This window comes from Odontesthes bonariensis, chromosome 9, assembly GCF_027942865.1.
Source record: "Odontesthes bonariensis isolate fOdoBon6 chromosome 9, fOdoBon6.hap1, whole genome shotgun sequence".
NCBI lineage: Eukaryota > Metazoa > Chordata > Actinopteri > Atheriniformes > Atherinopsidae > Odontesthes > Odontesthes bonariensis.
The window spans coordinates 28,227,079-28,249,502 of NC_134514.1; the positions used below are offsets into that span (position 1 = coordinate 28,227,079).

At 41.9% G+C, this 22,424-nt stretch overlaps 1 protein-coding gene across 1 annotated transcript in view; it reads left to right on the top strand.

Moving 5' to 3' along the window:
• Positions 1-1,559: 1,559 nt before the first annotated feature.
• The window catches only part of lsamp (limbic system associated membrane protein), a 605,659-nt gene continuing 584,794 nt past the window's right edge, over positions 1,560-22,424 (top strand). Inside the window, exon 1 of the mRNA XM_075473938.1 lies at positions 1,560-1,777. Coding sequence (XP_075330053.1) covers positions 1,714-1,777 — 64 coding nt within the window. The 5' untranslated portion in view covers positions 1,560-1,713. The remainder of the gene's footprint in view (positions 1,778-22,424) is intronic.

The following is a 22,424-nucleotide window of genomic DNA, read 5'->3' on the forward strand; positions in this document are numbered from 1 at the left end:
ATATGCTATTTTTGCCTCCTTTGATATCAATGCGTCCAATGTAAACTGTGCAGACCGAAGAGCAGACCGTGCAGTCCCCTGCTTCCGAGCAGTAAACACAGTAACAGGTGCGGCTATCGCTAGGTGGCTTGACGCATTGATATCAAGGGAGGCAAAAATAGCGCCAAGCGAAGTGAGGTCTGACTTTTTCATCGAGAACGATTTTGTGATGCAAATGTATTATTCTTTTGAACGCATATTTTTTTGAGAAGCAAGACGCTTTATTTTTCAAGCCCCAGCCAACTAGCCGGACTAGCTTCGTGGACGCCAAAACTTGCCTGGAACTCGGCTCACAGGACGCAGCGGGGGGTAAGTCAATGTTCATAAATGATATTGCTAATATGGGATGTCATACAGCTTCATGTCAAAAGAGGCGAACTATCCCTTTAAAGGGGCTGTAAAGTCGATGGTTGCTTTCGGTTTGCTTGTTACAAGGCTGGCTTTCAGGTTATCCGGTTGTTCTGTGGGAAACATTCAGCCTCAGCGAAGATGGGTTGGGAGCATCAATCATGCCGGGATAATAATAATTGCCTCCATGCTGACTGGTCTCACAGTTTGTTTCACAGAAGAAAAAAAAAACATCTCCATGTTATGATGCTGTGACCACCGTGTTTGACCACAGGGATGGTGTTAATGAAGTGATGCCTGATTTAGAGATTTCTTAAATTTTCCTTAATTCAGATCAAGAGATCCGGTTTCTTGCAGTGTGAAAGGTGTTCAGGTGAACTTTTTTTTTTTTATCTGGCAAACCCCCTGTGGCAATTATCTGCTTTTTGTTTGTTTGTTTTGAGCTGTCAGGCCACTGCACTATGGAGGTCTGATTAATGTCTGTACTTCGATAAAGTTCTGCCATCTCCACAAAGAAACTCTGGTTCTCCGCCATTGTGCCCATTGTCTTGTTGCTTACAGAGGCCCCAGGCTGTCCCAAATTTTTTTTCCGCTTTAGAGTAACAGATGCTCATGATTTTGGGCACTTTTTCATGTATGCATCCCAATATTTTCTGTCATGACAGAATCCTTTCAGTACCTGAGAGGTTGTTTCCAACACAGACCTTATAGGCAGGGGAGGGGTGTTCCTTCTTAATAAGGGGTGGACTCTTCTTAAAATATTTGGAGACCACTTATAGAAAGAACAGAGCTGTTACATTTCTGAGGGGGGGGGTAACCTCATTCATGTGGTTACAATGATAAAGATATATGTAGGTGGCTTAAACTGGGAGAAAATACAGGGAAGGGAATCTCTTGTTGCAAACACTTCCATCATCAGTGTCTGCTGCAAACCCTGTTTGTCATGGTGTGGCGCTGAATTAAATGTGCGGATTTAACCCACATTTCTCAGTCCCGAACTGCGGCTCTAGTTGAAAACAGAGTCGATTCACTGCATACACGCGAGAGGAAACCCACGCACACACACACTCACACTCAGACACAAACGCACACACTTCATGTGTCGGTAAGATTTTCGGTAGGGGTCGCTAACGTCCGTGTGAAAGCAGCCCAGAAAGCAGTGGTGGACACTTCGGCTCCCGTGTTTCACCAGCCCCTCTCAGACTGGGATTTCTCCCTCCGCTCGGCTTCATCCGCGGCGCTCGCGCTACTGGAAACTTAACCGCCGGAGACGGAGCTCGGTCTGCTGGAGCGCGGAGCAATTTGCACCTGAGGACAAGGATAACCATGGGTTACTTCTGGATACACACCGCGTGGATCACCGGCGTCGTTTTCGTCTTTGGATTTCAAGGCAAGGAAATCGTTTCATTCTTTTTTTTTATTTTTTATTTCACAACCCGTAACGTTTTCCACAAGGAAACGCCGGGATTTAGAGGAAAAATAACACCTCCGGTCTGATGCTGACTCGAGGTATACGAAGGTATGTCAAGTGACTTTCCTCCCAGAAAACACCTGACATGGCTGAGAGTTGTGCAGTGGTCACCCTGAGGTTACAGGAGGGCTGTTTGGTCGGAATAAAGTTGATGGTACAGTAAGCGTAGCGGAGTGTGAGAGGCTGGCGCAGCTGACTCCTCTCAGCAGAGTTGTTACAGTAACATGTGGATGCTGCTGGGCTGATAACTACTTCTTTAGGAGGACAGTGTAAAGTGTGAATGTGCACCAGTGTCTTAATTCTTGCTCCAAGCCTGCTGGAAAAACACTTCACTTCCACAATGGCAAATACATTGGAGTTTGGATCAGTCACTTTTAACCCGTCGGATTCTTTTTGGCTCTCGTGCTGGCAAGGAGCCCGAAAAGTGCGGAGTGTGCGCGCGCCAGGTGGATGTGATTCGTGTGGGTGCCAGAGGATGAGAAAGAGGCGTGCTGTTTGGAACAGGAGTGAGACCTTTTTTTGTGAGCCCAGGGAGGTGATAGAGATAGGAAAAGGGGAATTGGCTTTGACGTCTTCTCTCCTGCCCACCTTTGTGATGTAACTGTCAGCAGAAAGTGATAATGGAAGAACTGTGGAAGACTCCGACGTTCGCAGTTGCAAAACAAGCTGCTCTTTTGTGAGCCAAAAGAGTGGATCAGTGTAACAAAGAAAAACACTGCTAAAACACTCAAGGGTGAGAGGTGGAATTAGAAGAAGGTTTGCATGCAACCGATTTGTCAAACAGAGAGCCACACCTCAAAAGTGCTACAGCACCATACATGTCTATTTCATTATAGACGTGATTTATTACCAGGAAACAGGTCAATTTTTTTTTGTCAAAGGTGTCACTTTGGCCATTGGTGACAGGTTTGGTCGAATACAGTCCCATAACATCCATCCATCCATCTTTATTGTGGTGTGAATGAAGGAACTTGCGTTCTCACATCATGCACTTGATGCTGTCTACATTCACCTGTTGTTTGTTTTCCGGAGCACCCAGAGGGCACTTTCATCGCTCGACAATAATCAGGTTTTGGTTCACCTGCGGATCCAATCTGAAGCAATCTTTGAAAAGCTGCAGAAAAGAAATGCAAAAGAATATTTCTGTTAACTGGTTTTAGGGGCAAAAACGAGGTTCAACCATCTTAGCCAGTTCAGACTGGAGATTTGCTAAAAAAAAAGAATGTCTCCATTCCTCATAATGCATATGACATCTTCTTTAAGCATATAAACCTTTTTTTCTTGCACATTCGTGGATTTCTGTTGATGTTTTTTTCCTTTAAATTGGTCCAGATTGTCATAATTATATGTCCTAACTGAAAAATTAACAACAGCAATTTGAACCCAGCAACTGGCACATCCGTAATTATTACTGTATAAATACAAAGCAGTAACGTTGGGTAGAGCCCAGCAAATTGCTCCGAGGCGCCCATATGAAATGAAAATAAAAATCTTTATGCCAACCGAGCTGGCTTAAAGCATTTTTATTTTCTTATTTTCTAACACATTTATGGCCCACAAAACCTCAGCTGGGAGAGAGGAAACAAAATAGAATTGGATGAAAGTGCTATAGTTAAGATTCCCATCACTCCCTCTCTCAGTTCTTGATAAGTTGTCTCTCGTGTAATCTTCCTCTCATTAGTCCAAACATAAATCCCCCTTTTTTCTTCCCCTCTCCCTACTTATCAGCTTTTGATTGCACCTTTTTTTTCTACTTTTTTTCCCCCACTTTGTCCTCCCTTCCCTGTTTCTTAACGGCTCCAGTAATTTTGATGGTTTCCTTTGTTTGTTTGATCGTTTGTGCCTCTGTCGATACTGGGACCATTTACAGACCGTAAACTCTTTAACTGTAGGCCGAGTCGGTGTCACTTTAAACTTGTCATCTGCCCACACCTCAACTGATTTGGATGGTGTCCCTGATCGCTGCCAGATTTTGAAAGTGCAGCCAACGAATGAAGGACCACAGTTTAAAAAGTGGCCAAAAAATTGTCATTTGATGTGAAATGCAGTCTTTAGTTAACAAGTATTTATCCTCTACTGAGCATCAACTTTAATCACACAGGTAAATCACTGCTCCACTCTCTCTATCGCGCTCTAACAAGGCCAGCTGCTTAAGCGTGGATCGTGTTTTATCATCATTACTGGGTTTGGATACTCATTCATTTTCTCCACTGAAATGAGCAAGTGGGAAAAAAACAAACAAAAAAAGAGATAATTGAGTAAAAATAAAGAAAAAAATGAGCTCCCTTTATAAATATCCAAAACATTTCTGTTGCCGTTCAAACAGACGACTGCAGGGGGATTTGTTCGTGTTTCTGTTTAATAAAGAGAGACGCTCTAGGAAGTCATTCATCACACCAAAACAACACAAGAAATGAGGTTTTCAGGAGCTTTAATGACGCTTGGCAGCTGATTATCTTTCAGAAGAGGACAATTGGATTTTGAGTATTTTGTCCTGCCTCTTTGTTTACTTACCCGAGCACTGCTGAGGTACCAAAAGCAGCCAGTGGTTTGGATTTGCCTGGATTTGCCTGCATTTGCATTGGAACAGTGAGGGACGTCCGTTTTCATTCAATCTTTGCTGGCGTTACGATTCAGTTCGATTTGATGATTCATCTGTTATTGATCTGATGTTTATGAAGACGCATCTCAGGGTCTTGCATCCTTAAATGACTATATGACCCACAGTCACGTTTTTGATTGATGAATGCAATTCGTCTTGCAGGCATGTGTCATTACGGTACATTCAACTGCGGTAAAAAACGCCAAAGATGAAGAACAAGAAGAAAAAACTTGTGGCTCCAGTGTTATGCTAACATTACTTTTGATTTATTTGGGTGATATAGCAGAGAAAGACGCCTGAAAGCGGGCATTTAGGCTCACTTTGGCGAAACTGGAATGCATAAACCAGATGAAACGCACGCACACAGTTTGTAAAATCTGCCTCCACACGAGGAACCACACATAAGCCGGTTTTCGTTCTATCCAAAAAAAATGTGCAACCTCGAGGAACACAGCCGGACTGACTGGGTCAGTGAGAAGTTGATGAGCGGTCGTCAATATTGTGTGCTCCATCTCTGAGAGAGGGAGGAGAATCACCAAATGTGGGGCAGCTTTCAGAGATAAGGATCTACCAACATGTCTGGCTGGAGATAACCCGAGATTTCGCCAGCCGTTCTTGGCACTGCTGCGTGGGCAGACCAATCCCAGCAGAAACAGCTCTACCTGCACTCTACAGCCAAATTAAATTCCGGATAAAAGGACTCAGTGAGTAAAGCTTGTCAAAGAGAGATTATGCAGAGATTTGTGGGCTTCAGAGGTGGCTGTCTTGTTTGTAACGGACAATATGTACAGTGTTGAGTTAGGTCACCGAGTTGACCAAAAATGATAATCTCAGATTTATTCCCCACCAAAAGTAAAGTTTCACTCTATCTGAGCAATAGACTTAACAGAAGTTATTTTCACTTTGTGGATGAATGAATTTAACTGAATTTCCCTTTAAGCTGAAAGAGTGGCTGTTTAAACACACCTTCAAGCTCAATTCATAAATGTAAATATACATTGAACATATCTAATGTCAAACTTGTCATTTTGACTGATGAAAAGGTACCTCTTTTATAATGTTGTGGTAGAAGAAGAGGGAAAGAATGTCGTTTTTCCCTTTAAAATAGACTTTGAACCAGAAATTTGATGAATTGACTGAATTCATTTGTCACCCAGCCCTGAGACTACAGAGAATCTGGCGTTGGAAACATACGTGCTTGCTGAGTCTGGCAAGTGCTTTAACAGGTCCAGCAAACATTAGATGGAGGGAAGGGAACGCACAACGCAAAGTATACACAGTGGCAAACACAGTAATATGCAAACGTTTTGAACAGCCTCTAATTTCCTATTGTATTGTCAGGACTCAAGCTGTCTGTTACGTGTAGGTGCCTTTTTCCCCCCATTCATAAGTCGGTGTAAAGTTGTTTAACAAAAGATGAAAAACACGTGTTCTTCTGAAAACGATCGGGTATAAGAGCTGAACTGAGAATACTGTAAAATCTTTGAAAGACCTTCAGAAACCATGGAGAGTTACTGCTCAAGGGCACTAAGAGATTACAAGAAATTTCCTTTGAAAGCCAAACATGAAGAAAACGAGGTGTGGCTTAAGACCTCCGTACAGTGCTCTACTGCTTGCATTGGGATCACATTAATTAGATAATTTTTTGCCGAATTTGTGAAATCTGATACATACATCCCTCCCTCCTAATGTGAGCGAAACAATTAAAAACACGTGATTCCTGCTCGCTCTCTCGGTAGTTTTATCATAGGCACCCACACTTTTTTTTTAGCCAGATCTCGAGTGAGATCATATTCCCTATGTGGGCGCACAGTGGGAGTTAATTTTTGTGCACATGACTTTAGAGTGCCGTGGATGAAAAAGACTTGTTTTTCACGACAGGTGAAGAACAGCCGGTGAGAGTCAAGATTATCACAAGATGGATCTGATTAGATTCGAATTTAATGTCATTGGACGGTATTCAAGTACTTGGACAAAAAAAACAAAAAAAACGCAGACCTGAAACAGCAATCCCAGACTTTCAGTAGATCAATGCAAACCGCTTCTAAACAGGGCTGAGGTTGATGAGACGTTCATTTGAGCAGCGGTACTGAGTTACATAGGGAAGGCACTGGATACATATATTGATACCAGAATTGATACCAATTCTACTGATCAGCATTATGTTGATATCGCTTTTAATTGTTTTGGGACAGAGAGCAAATACGGCAACACCTTTTTGAAAAAATTGATCTTGCCGTCTTCTACCGCATGCACACAGCATTCATGCACTGGGGAAGCATGAGAGCATGAGAGAGCGAGAGAAAGGCACACACACACACACACAAACACACAGCAGCTATCACAAAGACGCTGTCTGTATTAATCAATCTGTTAACATGAAGTTTTAAGTTAAAAATAATTTCATCAGAGCCAAAAGCACGTAGAAATAAGGGTTTCAAAAGGTGCACGTCTCATGAAAGTCGTCCACGAGTTACAGAAATAGAGCTGCAGCTAAATGTCCTTGGCTTAAAGGCACAGTGTAATCACCGAGCATGTTTACACTGTTGACACTTGAAAGAGCCAAATCATTGTGTTGGTGCGAGCATAAACGCAACATTGCTCAACATGTTAGTCTGACTGAAATCACACAAAGTCGAACTTCAAAAAGCCAGACAAGCACCACAAGATAGTGGCACTGGAGTTCGGATTATTACTCGACTCAAATAGCCTCAAATAGCCTCAAATAGTTCACATTCACCAAAGTTCCAACTTTTTACATCTTTTTGTCAAAAGGGTAAAGTGAAAGTGTTTCTGGATGCAGCCAAACGTTTCTTTCATCAGATAGTTTATCGTGTCAGACATTGGGATTTAAAAAAAAATCAACCCGTTAGGATTGCTTGTTATGTTTTCAGACCGTCGCTCTGCTCTAATAAATCCTGATCTTACGACGACAGCATCATCAAAAAAAAAGAGCCCAGTTTGAATACCTTAGAGTTAGCTATAGTTACAGGTATGAAGATCTCCCTCTGTGAAATGTTTCTCCTACGGAACGCAGCATCAGACACTTCTGTTGATATCTCGATTCTGCTCCCGTGCATGCAAAGTGGGACAATGACGGTGGTCCAATTGAATGGCCAAGTCTGTAACTGTAGCTCGAATCAACTGTGCACATAAACAACAATGGGCGAATAATCATACCCTCGGCACGCTACGGAAGCCCAGAGCGGACGTGATACATATAAACTTTTTTTTATGGTTTTATCGAGATAACGAGATCATTTTGTCGTTATCTCGAGAAAACGATCACGACATAATTATCTATTATATAATTAGAATGAGTTAATTTACCGATGGTTTTCGAGATCACGAGATGACTATCTTTTCTTGAGTGCTCATGATCGGTTTCTCAGTGTTCTTAAAGCCTTTTCAAGAACGAACTCAAGCTGAAAATGTCAGATTTTGGAGAACCTGACATAAATCAATGCATCAGATTTTACTTCTGTCGAAGTCTAACAGGCTGAAACTGCAATTTGTTTGTCTTGTAGAGATAACTTTCATATCAGCCCGCGTCATTTAAGGAGACGGCTGGCTCGACTGCAGCTCAACAGGCGTTTACACCTCAGTGATCCTGCTGATATAGTCGACTTCATCAGTGACCGGCTGAGGGGACCAGGCCGTCTCCATGGTTACCGAATGATGCACGAGAGGTGCCATTATCGTTTTCTCGAGATAACGAGATAAATAACTCGTTATCTTACGATAACCTGTTAAACCTGATTCCATTCTTCAAATGCTTGTCACACCAGCGGGATTTGCTTTGTGCATTTTCACAAGCAGAATTGTTACACAAACGCTCCACATTCCATGTTTGATTCATAGGCTACTTTATTCAGTTTTCAATGAAAGGGGGGTAAAAATGGGTACACCATTGCCAGAAATACACGTAAAACACATATAAACAGGGGTGGACTGGGGAGAAAAAGTGGCCTCGAAAACCATCGGTAAATTAACTCGTTATCTCGACAAAACCAAAAAAAAAAAGTTTAGACGTACCAAGTTCGCTCTGGGCTTCCGTAGGCACGCACTGTTGACTTGCAATAAAAAGGCTACTGGTTTGAGCTGTTGGTTGTGGACTTTCCATCTGGACTTTGCATGTGCTATGTGATCCATCGTGGCTTTTCTCGATCGAACTGTAATTGTAGTTGTTGTAGTTTTTTAGCCTGTAACAACTGTGTGATCTATTTTTGTCATACTCTACGGAAAGAACATTTTCCTGACTGATACTTGTCCCTAGATTTATGATAAAAAAAAATGAGATCTACAAATGATTGAGTAGGTGCCTGCTTCCATTCTATTTTCATTGCCTTTACTAACTTTAGCTGCTGAAACAAGCAACTGACTCGGTTCCAAATATAAAAAATGCCAATTGCGAGGGAGAGACACGAACACACTGACATCATAGATTTCCTAAAGTATCCTAAAGACTTTATCAGCCCTAATTCGCCTTACAAAGTGCATAATATATTTATAAGACATCTAATGGCCACCATACGTCTTCATGAACATAACAACAACAACAACAACAACAACGCCAGCCGGAACAACAGAAAAAGAAATCCCTCTTTAATCTGTTAAATAAACAGAACATTTCTTTGATTGATTTTCTCATCCGTGTACGTTTTTCAGCGACCGACAACGTGCCGACAGAGCTGCTTACCGTGGCTTTAAACCAAGCCACTGTATGTTCCTTTCTGCGCGCTCCAGTGTCAATAAAAATCTGAGGTGAAACTGTATTATAGGATTACCAGATTAGTGCTTTTTGCCCTGCTTAAGTGTTTACCCATTAAATCCCACATCGCCCTATCCGGTTTCAATTAATACTTCATTCAAACAGGTAATCCTTTTGAGAGAAAAAAAAAAAAGGTCTGATGCCGCTTTATGCAGGTTGGTTCCCATTTGAGGGAACCCCTTTGAGTAAAGATTGAGGTTTTTTTCTCCCCCTTGTTAATAATTGCATTAAGACAAGAGTACTGAATCTAGTGGTATTTTATCGATGACAGAGTGTGAAATAATCACAAATTCCGGTGAACTGCTGAAGATTTTTTGAAACACTTTATAAACAGAATATCTGGTTATGTAATGACAGCCAACATCAGATTGAGAAGCTCGGCAGCCGTAATGGAAAAGAATCTTTCAAGCTGGACATAAATTGGGAGGCAAAGCGTGTGAAGAGGTCTGTGTGGAAATTGCTGTGAATATTTGCTGGATGCTCTGCACTCGCTGTTGTGATCAAAGCCAAATGCAGTGATTAGTTTCACTTGGATTCCTGACATTTTCCCCGCGCATACGTGCCAGATTTGATTTTGTTTGGAGTGCTCTTTGAGCGATACTGGGCGTACACACAGAGATTCGAGCGCAGCTCAACGCGGATAAGAAGGACCGTAGTGAGGCCTCGGTTAAAGGATGAGTCCCTGGAGGAAAGCCTTAGCGTGGCCAGGACACTGAAACTGAACTCTGTGGACGTCAACGAAAAGAAGACAGGATCACAGACTGTGTCGCAGATGAGTGAAGGATGCATGCGTGCTGTTCATGGTGTGTGCGAGTTAAAAGTTGCCTTTTATAGCCCTCCTTCATCCCGGATGAGTGTACCCATCTCCACAGAAAGAGGCTGTCGAGCAGCGTAATAATGTCCGTCTGCTGAGGAACACACACTCGTATAAGACAGAAGAATAGGATAAAAAAAAAATAGTGCTGTTGAGGTTGATGGAACTACTATAACTACTGTATTGATGTGTGGCAATTGTTGATAAATTGACCCCATTAATCACAAGTTGGTGCTTTCCCTGTTGGGAGAAAAAGGAGCATGAATGAACTCAGTCATATACATTGGAGCCTCTAATCAAAAACTCCATTAACTTTTCCGTCAACTCACTCGTTGCAGAGGACGGGTTAGAGGCTGATGACGGCAGTAAAATCCTGTGGGTATTAATATGGACGAGGCACCGCATCACTGACGTGCACAGCAAAAGGGAATATAGATTGTCATTGAAATGATCTGTCAGACTGTTGCAAGGGGAAAAAAAACAAAGCTTCTTCTGTACGTCCATGATTACTTTTTCTTTATTGATTTATCTGCTCGCCGTCGTAGCCTAAGTATGTTATTTTTTAAGGCCTTGGTTTCTGTTGCATCAAGATGAACACATCATCTCACGCAGATGAACACATCATCTCACGCCCGAGAGCTGCATTTTGCGTGGGCATCGCTGTGCCAGTGGAATTCACTGGACAGAACATGTCGATAACAATAATCCAGCCTGGAGGCAAAATGTGTTTTTTTTTCTCATCAAACTGGACACGAACACTAAATTAGACCCACATTTGTGTGCGCTCTCGTGTGCATTTCTTCTAGAACACATCATAGTGACATGCGTGTACATGTTGTGTTTGAGGAAATTATTTCTGCCTTTATAGCTGATTTAGTGTACAACACCGTGACCTTTGGGGAACACGCACTAACTTTTAAGTCATAACTGATCAAACTCATGAAACAAATCATTTGAGAGTCAACCCAGTTTCAAATATGTCTTTACTGGTAGTTTGAGGGCGAATATGCAGTTTTAAAGAGCCATAATTTGGCTTATTTACAATGTCATGCTTTTATCTTACGATTCGGTCCAACATGTTTTAATATGATGCACAGATAGTTTTTTTCTCATACTGGACATCACTGCTGCAGCTCCTGCCACTTTCCGTCTGAAACGCTCTATTTGAGCTCCTGTCTCTTTAAGGCTTTCTTGCTTTGTCCTCTCCTTTGGCACAGTTAGTCAGCCATTTTGTAGGACTGTTTGAAATGACAACTTAAACATTTGAAAAGCTAAATAGTGCGCTGCAATCTCATCACACGGTACTCCTTAAGTAGGGAACAGAGGATGTACAATGCGTTAGTGAACATGAGCCCATCATGCCTTGCTGCTTGGAGCCAGGCAGAGGGTGGAAATGCTGGCTACAGCTAGCTCCTGCTAACTTCAGCTAACATTCACAGCGCGTTCTTGTGATTTTCTTACCTCTCGAGAATGCTTATACTCCTCGGACATCTCAACTGTAACGCAGCTTGTCCTTTTCTACCCGAGTGGCAGGATTTGATAAAATAATTAAAAAAAAAAACATGCACAGGAACAATGTTTGAAACTTGGGTCTGAACCATAAACTTGTTAAGCTTTTGAAATGTGGTAGGCTTTCGTAGGTCCAAATATCTGTACAATACAAAAAATGTTTTATGTCATTGTGATGGGTGGAGATGTTAAAGGGATAGTTCGCCTCTTTTGACATGAAGCTGAATGACATCCCATATTAGCAATATAATTTAAGACTATTTTCTTACCCCCTGCTGCGTCCTGTGAGCCGAGGAACTCGTCTTGGCATTGACGAAGGTAGTTGGCTAGGGCCGCCAAAATAAAGCGTTTTGCTTCTCAAAACAATATGTGTTCAAAAGAGTAATACATTTGCATCACAAAATCGTTGTGCAGGAAAAAGTCAGACCTCACAATCGCTTGGTGCTATTTTCTCTCCCTTCATATCAATGCATGCTGCGGAGACCGTGCAGACCGAAGTGCAGACCGAGCAGTAAACACCGTAACAGGTGCGGCTATCGGTAAGCGGCAGCGCGCAGTGATACGAAGGGAGAGAAAATAGCGCCAAGCGATAGTGAGGTCTGACTTTTTCCTGGAGAATGATTTTGTGATGCAAATGTATTACTCTTTTGAACGCATATTGTTTTGAGAAGCAAAACGCTTTATTTTTTAAACCCCAGCCAACTAGCCGGACTACCTTCGTCAAGGCCAAAACGAGGCCGGAACTCGGCTCACAGGACGCAGCAGGGGGTAAGAAAATGGTCATTAATGATATTGCTGGGGTGGTCTGTGGCATAGTGAGTTGAGCAGGCGCCCAATATACAAGAGGCTATAGTCCTCGCTGCAGCTGGCCCCGGTTCATGTCCTGCATCGGACGGCCCTGTGCTGCGTGTTGTTCCCCCTCTCTCTGCCCCCTGCTTCCTGTCTCTCTGAACTTTCCTATCCATTAGGCCTAAAAAAAAAAAAAGTTTGGTTCCTGTTGGTTGTCAGTTGATGTCATGGGTAGGTAGGGAATTTATTTTATTTATTTATTTATTTATTTATTTTTCCAGTGGCAGCGAGTGATAGGTAGATTTTTTTAATTTATTTTTTATTACAGCAGCAATGGATACTCCCAGCATGTTACACACACACACACATTTTTATATGAACAACATATGTAGTCGATACAACCTGGACCATTGGCATTGAAGACATTTCAAGCAATATTTCATAAATAAATGTAATAGTTTAGTTAAAGTGTCACTCTGGTGTTCTGCGACTCATAGCCCTGTTGTCCAACATTACTGCCTGCTTCTACTATTCTGCCTAACACAAAACAATTGAAATATTTTTTTATATATTATGTAGCCTATATATATTCATAAAAATGATGATGATAGTATGATATGAAAAATATCTTATTTTTTGCAAAACATTATGGGCGTGAAAATGAAACTTAGAAATTCGGCTCGGCGCATGCGCAAAACCACAAAGTAGCAATTCTCGACAAGTAGGAGAAATCGACTGAACACAGGCTGCCGACACAAATGAACAAGTGCACTGCTTGACTTCTTCAAGGACATTTTCGAAAGATTTCCTACCCAATCTTACAATTTTGTTTGTCACGCTATTGCATGGAGAAACAATGGAGACCACGCATATATCCATCTTTCTCCCGCAACGATATAACACGCGCTACCGACCCAGTCTGCATGCAGATCTCACGTGAAGTCGTTGTTTTCCCGAGAGCATGCGCTCATCCTTGTACAGGATGAAGAGGTGCTGTACAAAAACGTAGTTATAGTTTGCATTAAAAAAAAAAAATGTATTTTTTTTTTTTTTTTTTTTTTTTTTTTCCCCAAGCTCATAAAATAATTTGGGTCGCACGTAAATTGACAGGGTCGGTCGGAAACCGGAACCATAAGGCACAAAAGCACAAAAAAAAAATTATATTGCTAATATGGGATGTCATACAGCTTCATGTCGAAAGAGGCGAACTATCCCTTTAATTACATGTTCTCAACCAAAATCAGTAAATTCATACCATACACGATCCCTGATTTGATGTGCACTACCCTGACGGTGTTTGTTTATCCGACTCTCAACTGTGAATATCCAACGCATAATTATGAAGCACTGGCTAACCTTATTCCTGACCGAGCCCTTTTTTTCAGTGAACACTATATTGCAGAGGGGAACCCTCAGGGCCTTCTACGCCTTCAGAGAAGGCCTTAAAAAATTCAGAACAAAAACATATTAGTATTAAATAATAATATATGTATACATAAAAAAAACTCAATCACTCTCATTTAATTTAATACAATACATTTAATACTACATTCTCGCTAATCTATGTTCCAAAGTTAACTTTACTGTCAAATTCACATCGGCAATGAAAGGGTTACTGTCCTGAAACATACTATCCAATCAGAATCGTCCATCTCTATTGAAGCAAGATTAACCGGCTCATTAATTGGTTAGGACTTCACGCATCTCGGGGAAGGCCAAGCTATGTGTTTTGGTTTGGACAGTGATGGGAAAATTGACCAATCACGGTTTGATTTGAAGTGGGTGGGACAAAAAAAAAAAAATGATCGTAGGCCTTCGTGAAGTCCGAAAAGCGTGCAGCCCCAGTCTAGCATTAGAGTAGGCTCTCTTGCATCCACACCCCAGTCCAGCAGGTGGCGGTAATGCGCCTTTTCCGTTAAGCTGCCAACCGCCATAATAACCCAAGAAGAAGAAGAAGAAAAGCGTGCAGAGTGGAGCGGTTGAGACAGAATTGCGGAAGACGAGACCAATGTTGTGGCTAGCTTGATAGTCTTTTTTCCCGCAATGATTTCTTTTTTCTTCAGCAATGAGGGCTGAGGTGAAGGCCCAGCCGTAGTGCTCACGGTTCGCTACTGCTATATTGTGAGTCAGGAGTATTATCCTTCAGCTGATGTAGACATCGCCTGTTTCGGCAGATCTTTTTTTCTACTCTTCATCATCTTACGTTTGCTTTTTAAGTGTCGCCAGTTCAGTAATTCCCCCTCACTAATTCGCTGGGAGCTGCGTCTCGCTCGGTGAACAGTTCTCTTCTGACTCTGATCAAAGACTGAACCCAGTATCGGACTTGCCCTTTGGTTCATTTGGTTTACAACAGAGTTGCGAGGTACCCTGTGGAGCAGCCGGCGTTTAGGGAAGCTTTCTCTACTGACAGACTACAGCGTGTCAGCTGCCGTAAACGGGCCGGTTGACTTTTAGAATTTTCGCCTCTGGGTTCAACATCCCACACTCTGAAGCAGAAGTGTGTGCATCCTCTCCCCCGCAGACAATACTTTCGCCTTCAGCTTTTCCTATGTGGATGCACAGCCCCGGGTACAAAACTGCGTCGTCTACTTTGTACCTTGGTTTTGGCCGTCAAACAGTTAAATGTTCACTTACTTTTTAACATGGCTCATTTCTCCGCCATGTTCTCCTGTTCTGCTCTCTTTTGCAGTGTATGGATAACTACTACCATAAATGATGACACGACTGGGCCTGTGTTACTTTCTGAGAAAAGGCCCCAGTAGACCCCGATATTGTACCATTTGTAAATCACTTCTGGCAATTAGGAATCTGAATTTGAATTTTTTTCCTTTCATTCATTTTTCAATTCATGTAATTAGCTTGCACGGCTGACTTGCACCTCTCCTGATTCCAGCAGTAAACCGAGTTCATTAATGAACCCGTTTGCATTATATTAGGTTATTCATTATTAAGGGCATTGGCTGCTTTGATGGATGGGTCAGATCTATCCTTTACTGGAAAATGGTAGCTACTGCTATATCCACCAGAAAGGTCTTTTCAATTTGATTAGCTTATTTCACATTAGCTTCGACTCTCCACTGTATGGTAATGACTGTGTGATTTCAAATGATGAAGATGTGTGATGATCTCAGTTTGGTCAAACTACAACGACTCTCATCCCTCCTCACCTGTGTTATTAAACAGCATGGCTTGCGTTGCATTGCATTGTTCTGACATAATCTGAGTTATTCCCCCTTATTTGCCATTAGAGATTTGTGGTTTGTAAAAAAAGAACACGGCATTGTTAACAGCTAACAAACCCCATCATCTAACATTTACTTTTGGCATTTTGCTGGCTAAAAATGACGTGTTTTCTCACATTAACTACGCATTTGTTTTATTTATTTGTTTTTGGCTGATCAGTGTAGGTAGCCCCTTCATACTTTATAGCACTGCACTAAAACTTTGCAAGGTTTGTAATTTATGCACTGCACCTTTCCTCACATATTTTGCAGAACTAGCTTCTAGATTATTTCATCCTCAGGGAGCTATGATCGACCAGGCAGTGTCTCAAGAAAAGCCTTTTCGAGGGCATTGCCAATACTTGAAACTGGAGCCAGATCACACACACACGCCAACACACAAGTAATAAATATAAACAAAAAAAGCCCTTGCAATCACCCGATAAAGGCAGCCCCGCAAGCGGCAGGCCAACGTCCAACAGTAAAGCAAATTCAATGCGCGGCGAAGAAAATGTCTCTGGAGATTACTTGTCACTGTGTTGAGTGATGGGCAGATGGGAAGCCCACATATCACAGTGACGGAGTGTTTTTTTTATTATGAAAAACCTAGACTTTTATCTGGAGTAACTAGTAACTAATTTCCACATGAATGCGAACTGAATTTCGGAAATTCCAAGGATTCTCTGACCATTATCAGCCTGTGTTCGCCCTTGATAATGTGTTTGTTGGTCAGGGAAAGAGTGGGACATCGTATCTCAGGGGGAACAACGACTCAGCAGCCTGTTCGATTGAAACCACCAACACTCGTCGCTCCAGGTCAGTCCTGTACTTTCAGAACCTCAGTAAAGTTCTTGTTAACTTAGTGTGCTGTGCTCGTTAAGCTTCTCGTTTCATTTTTATTTCAATAAAATGGGGCTTATTTTTTTTTTTACCCTAAGAAGACGTATTTTCTAATGATGTTGCTTTAAACCGCTGTGGTGTGTTAGAGGTCAGAGTTCGGCCTGTGACGTGGAGGAGGTAGATGATGCATGTTGTTGTCAAATCCAGTGTAATGAAATGGATTCAGCCGGGAGGAGTAACGCTTGGCTGATTTCGCCTTATCGGCGTAATTTGTTGAGTGAGGTTTTGAAAGCATCGTTGTCTGTATTTGGAAGAAATGGAGTGCATCTCTTTTGTTACCTCTCCTGTGGGTTGCACATCAGCAGCCGGTGCTCATGATGACTCCTCTGAGAGCTCAGAAGCCTCTCACCGCAGAAGCCTCTCATTGTTTGCTGCAGTAAATGATACTCTTGCGTTACCGTGTGTGTATAAATGCATTGGTTTCAGTGGCATCATGTAATAATGCCATCCTCCTCCACGCCCCCTCTCGCCACCTTACATGCTCGGATCGGCATCAGAACTTCAAAATGAGCGTGTCATGATTTTCCCGATACAGAGGGTGTCACTTTTGGCTGACAACCTTTTTTCTTTTTCTTTTCTTTTTTTTTTAATCAAAGCACAGAATTCATTGAAACGGTAAACAGATCATTGTGCTTCCAACGACTACAGTGGAAAACTAATTAGGTAAATGAGACCTGGAAGCTTCATCACACAATAACAGCTCACCCACCATTTTCATCATTGAGCTCGGTCACAGCGCTGGGGCTTTTGAATTGAGTTACTCTGCAGTTATCAGCAGGTGTGGGACGTTTCCACAACTTAGACCTTCACTGGTGAAATGAGCTCCCTTTGCAGAGGAAATTGTACAAAAGTTGAGCCTGTGGTGAAAAAAATTAACGGGAAACAGATACATTTAAACTTTCAATAAAAGTATTCTACATTCAGATTGGCGCCACCTTTGGGATGCTTTATAGAACACCTTCCTCCCTCTTTGGTCACTGGTCTCCACCAACCACCATCTTCTGCCTAATGGACTTCGGTGAGGAGAAGCTTCAGAATTAGATTAGAGACTGGCTGATTGCTGTGCAATTATACAGTAATGGCAGGATGATGTACAGCAACAGTACAGACACTGTGTCGCCTTTTCAGCATAACTCTACTTCTGCTGATGTGATTAGTCTGCAAAAAGACCTGTTCTTTTTGACTTTTGTGCTTGATAATTTGCCATTTTCGGGGGTCTGCCGTCCGGCTTTCTGCCCTGAGCTGTCTTGCGGCAGTGACGCTAAATAGTTGAAGGGATGAAAAAGCCTTGCCGGGTTCTGACTGTCGGAATCCAGAGTGATATAATGACAATGAAGAAAGTGTTAATTCAATTCTTGTTAGAATGTTAGAATTGTTACGAATGTAAGGAGGCTGGACCCACAAGTAGGAGACAATTACACCAGGGGAGATTAAAGTCCAAAAAAAAAAAAAGTGAGAGATTGGTTGTTAGTCCAATGATAAATAAATTCAAGCTCTGATTGGAAAAAGATGCAAACTGAAAACTTACAGCCAACGGCTGGGGAGATCCAAGCAACAACTAAGCTGTGGCGGCTCCTGACAAATTTCACAGGCAATAGTAGTGATGATGACTAAAGTGACTCGTTCAATGGGTAAATTAATAAGTAGCAAGTCAGCTGTCACAAATTTTTTTTTTTTTTTCTGGTTGACTCACATTACCAATACTTCATATAAGCACTAGATTGCGAGATAAAGATTTTCCCTTTAGCCTCTTTTGCCACATACGAGTAGGTAATCAGTTTACCTTTAAATACCTTTGAACATGGAGAGAGTTATCTGCTTCACCATTAAATAAGACAGGGACCAGATACAAGTTAAAAACATTATTAGTATTTATTTACAGCTCTTGACTTTATATTAGCATTTATTTCCCATTACAAAAAGTCACATTCTCTGTTGTTAATCAAAGACACCACCAGTATTTACATTAAAGAAACAGAACGGGGGCGGTCGGTGGCGTAGTGGGTTAAGCAGCCGCCACATGTACAGAGGCTTAGTCCTCGATGCAGCGGGCCCCGGTTCGACTCCCGCACCGAGCGGCCCCCTGCTGCGTGTCCTCCCCATCTCCCTGCCCCCTGTCTCTCGCACACTGTCCTATCCTTAAAGGCATAAAAAGCCCAAGAAAAAAAGAAGCAGAATGAAGCGTTGGCTGGCCAACCGTTAGCCAAGTTTTCCGCTCTTACCAGCTCTGCGAAAATCCTTGGTTATATGATTTCCCTCCCTTAGTAGAAATTAGTTTTATATTTAAATTTGTTCTAGGAGGTCCTGATTGTTTGGTTACCAATTTATCCATATTGCTACGCCTACTTAAAGTGATTTCTTTCAATGAAACAATTGAGTTACCATACACCGGGGCTATTCAACTTCAATAGCAAGTGGGCCAAATATGAATATCACTGGGAGTTTGTGGGCCGCACGGAATATTTTTCCATTTTTTCCACTTTAATACTTTCACATAAGGAGCTTTTAAAACCAAGGTCCATATGTATATAAATGCTACACTCAAGATGAACAAAACAAAGCTGTGAAACCAGAAATGCGACTGTTCACAACATAACATGAGGTTAGAAAACAATTAAACAATTCCAAACATAGCAGGTCCATACCCACAGTCAAAATAATTAACATAAAACATAACTGTTGTCAGAGAGACTGATATTGGTTAACATGTCATGGTTAGACCAAAAGTTCTCCCTCAGACTGCAAGTGCTTATTTAATGCAAAGGAGAATTACACACAAATCTTTTAAATCTGAGAGATGCTATCATCAATAAAAGACATTACCATTAGCATATATCACACTGCTGTCATTTTGAGCCTGTTCAGGTTAGTGGGAAAAATGACATTACACAATGAGAAAAGCTAGACTCACATGTATAAGTGGACCCAAACATTGTCAGTATTAACAAGGCCACTTTCCTCATTGTGGGGTACTGGTATTGGTTAACATGGTTAGACCAAAAGCTCTCTGCACCCTCAGACTGCAAGTGCAGTATTGAAGCAAAGGAGGATTGCACATCAACCATTTCCAACTGAAAGATACTCTCATCAATAGAAGACATTACCTCTTTTACTTTTGCACAAAAGTCTGCCTCAGCTTTGATAGAAAAGGGGTCACGAGCAAAGTGCAATACCTCAATGGGAATGTTGAACCCTTGGAATCTCTCAGTAAAGTTCTCATTCAGTTTTGTCATGAAATCTTTCATGATGGGCGTTACCCGTGCCTCAGGTGCTGTGTTCATGAATCCACGCAGTCGTGGAAAGTGCAGCGATCCTGTTGCCGTTAAGTCTGTTGTGAAAATGGTTAGCCTTGTTTTGAAAGCACAAAGCTCCTCAACCAAATCAGCAATAGACTTTTCTCGTCCCTGCAGTCCAAGATTCAGGGTGTTCAAGTGTTTGAAAATGTCACACAGAAAGTTCACTTCTGCCGTGAACTGTTCATCCAACATGCGCTCCAGGAGGTGTGCTGCCCGCTTGCGTTTACTCACGCAAAGAAAAGAGACAATCTCCTGGTGGAGCTCACAGAAGCAAAACATTTCCCTTGCTAAGCCACCTGACATCGTTATGAACAAGCAAGTCCGTGTGTTCCACAAACATGTCGGCAAGCATCATACGGAAAAGAAGGGTTTTGTAGGCTGGAGGTTGAACGGATGAAATTCACAATGTTCATGACAGTGTCCATGGTGTTTTTCAGATCACCGTCGGTTGATTCATCCACAGCGATGCTCATAACATCAGTTTTTTTTAGGTTATCCAAAAAGCTTCCTTGAAACATCATTTGCGAGTAATTCCACTCTCTCAAGAGTTGATGTGTCCAAGAGAGGCAATTTCTTAATGGATGAGGTGACGCTTTTCTTTACTTTTTCATCAACAACCACTTCATCAATGACAGCGAGTGTGACGGACGTGTACGTTGATGGCTAGTCTCCCCCTCACTGACTATGTGCTCCGGTTAGAGAACAGCTGCGACTTCAGGTGATATTGAGAGATTTATTGACATTCAGGCATCAAAGTAGGTTCCAGATACATATCCAATGTATGGTGGTAAATAAAGTACAGTGCGTGTGTGTGTGGTTTCTGTAAAATAAACATATACAGAAAAGGAGTAATTAGAAACTGTACAGACAAATTCTACATTGTACTAACGTATGTACAGAATATACAGCAGTAATATCAAAATACACATCAAGTTACATTAACAATATATATACAGTAATATAATTGCACCAAGTAACATTAATGTGACAAGAAACCCAGTTACTGCAAAGTAGCAAGTAATGTCAGGATAATATAAGTGAGAAATAAGCACTTATAGGATTAATACAGAGAAAATTAAGTGCAGTACTCTTAGTGACCACAAATGGCAGAAACGTATTTGCCGTCAGAAAGTCTAACAAGCTAGCAAAAAAATCAAAAATTGTCTGTCCATTCGCTCTGGAATTGGCGTTTTTCCAAGCCAATTTTCCGTGTCTTCGATTTTGAGAGCTCCATGCTGGTGCCGACCTCTTTCACCCTTGAGCCCAGGCAACTGCAGAGCAGCGCTGTGATATCGAGAGGCTACGCATCACGATAGTTAAGAGTTAGATCCAGATCAGATCAGACCGTTGTTGATGTAATAATTTTCCCACATCACACACTGTTATTTACTGGCAGTCTCGCGGGCCACAAAAAATTTCAAGCGGGCCGCTACTCGAATAGGCCTGCCGTACACTCTAGTGCGTGGTGGCTACGCTAGCTATCTTCACGTTACGTATGAGGAAAGCACATTGGGGCAAGCCCTCCCGGAACCTTTAGAAATTTGATAAAAAATTATTTTAGATCGAGTCTATGGGAGCACTTGGGGCGATTTTCAAACTGACCGAAATCACCCCGAAGGGGCGGTACCTCCTGGAGCACGGCCTTACGCTGATTGGACAGTGACAAACAGAGCGGCTGAAAGTGTATAGAACTGTCACAACCACTACGTTATGGAAAAATCAGATTTTTTGTCTTTTTGGTGGTGCGTCGCCTGATCGCCCTTATGGATAAACCTCACCTGCAACTAAGGAAAACCTCCACGAGCTGCAGGTGGCTGGGGTGATGCTCACGGACACACTGCGGTCTATAAAAAACACAGAAAGGCAAAGTATTACTATTAATACGCAGAGGAAAACTGTGAACTGGAATCTTCTTTAGATTCAGTGGCTCAGACCGAACATGCAGAATCATCTGGCAGCTTTTTATGGTGATGTCTGATTGTCTGCAGGTGTGCCAGCGTGGAGCCACCCCTGAACCGCCTCCACCTGAAACTAAATACTGAGAGAGATAGACGAATGAAAAGAACATGCACAGGAGAAAAAACACCAAAAACCCAGGCACAACGAGAATTTGATTTATTAAAGTAAAAACAGAGAAAAACCTGGAAAACTCAGAATAAAAAAAGAATAATGTCAACAGTTAAGAGCACTTGGGAGGTGACGTCCATTGAAGGAAGGTATGTTAGAAAAAAAAGCAGAAGTAACACATAAATGAAAATATTTAAAAAAAAAACTAAGCATTAGTGCTTAGAAGACCGATCAGTTTCATGTCTGACCACATTTTACGGCCTAAGTTGTCCTCATCCAAACTGTCCACATGAGCGAAAGCTGTATGGATGATGCATAACGAAGCTCATAATGGACAATTGCAGACTTTAAATCCTCATCTCTGATGCAGAAGTTGTTGCTTAGATTGTACACGTCAAGTCTTTGATCTTGTTGAAATACACTTTGCTGGTCTGGGACTTGGCACTCATATCTATCTAATTAAACAGCATTTTATGTGGTCACATATTCATCCCAGAACATGGCAGGCTCTGATGTAAAAAAAAAAAACAGATTGATCAACTCATTTTTAGGGTTGGTTCCTCTTGTGCTAGTCGTGGCTTGGCTTACAGTGCTGTG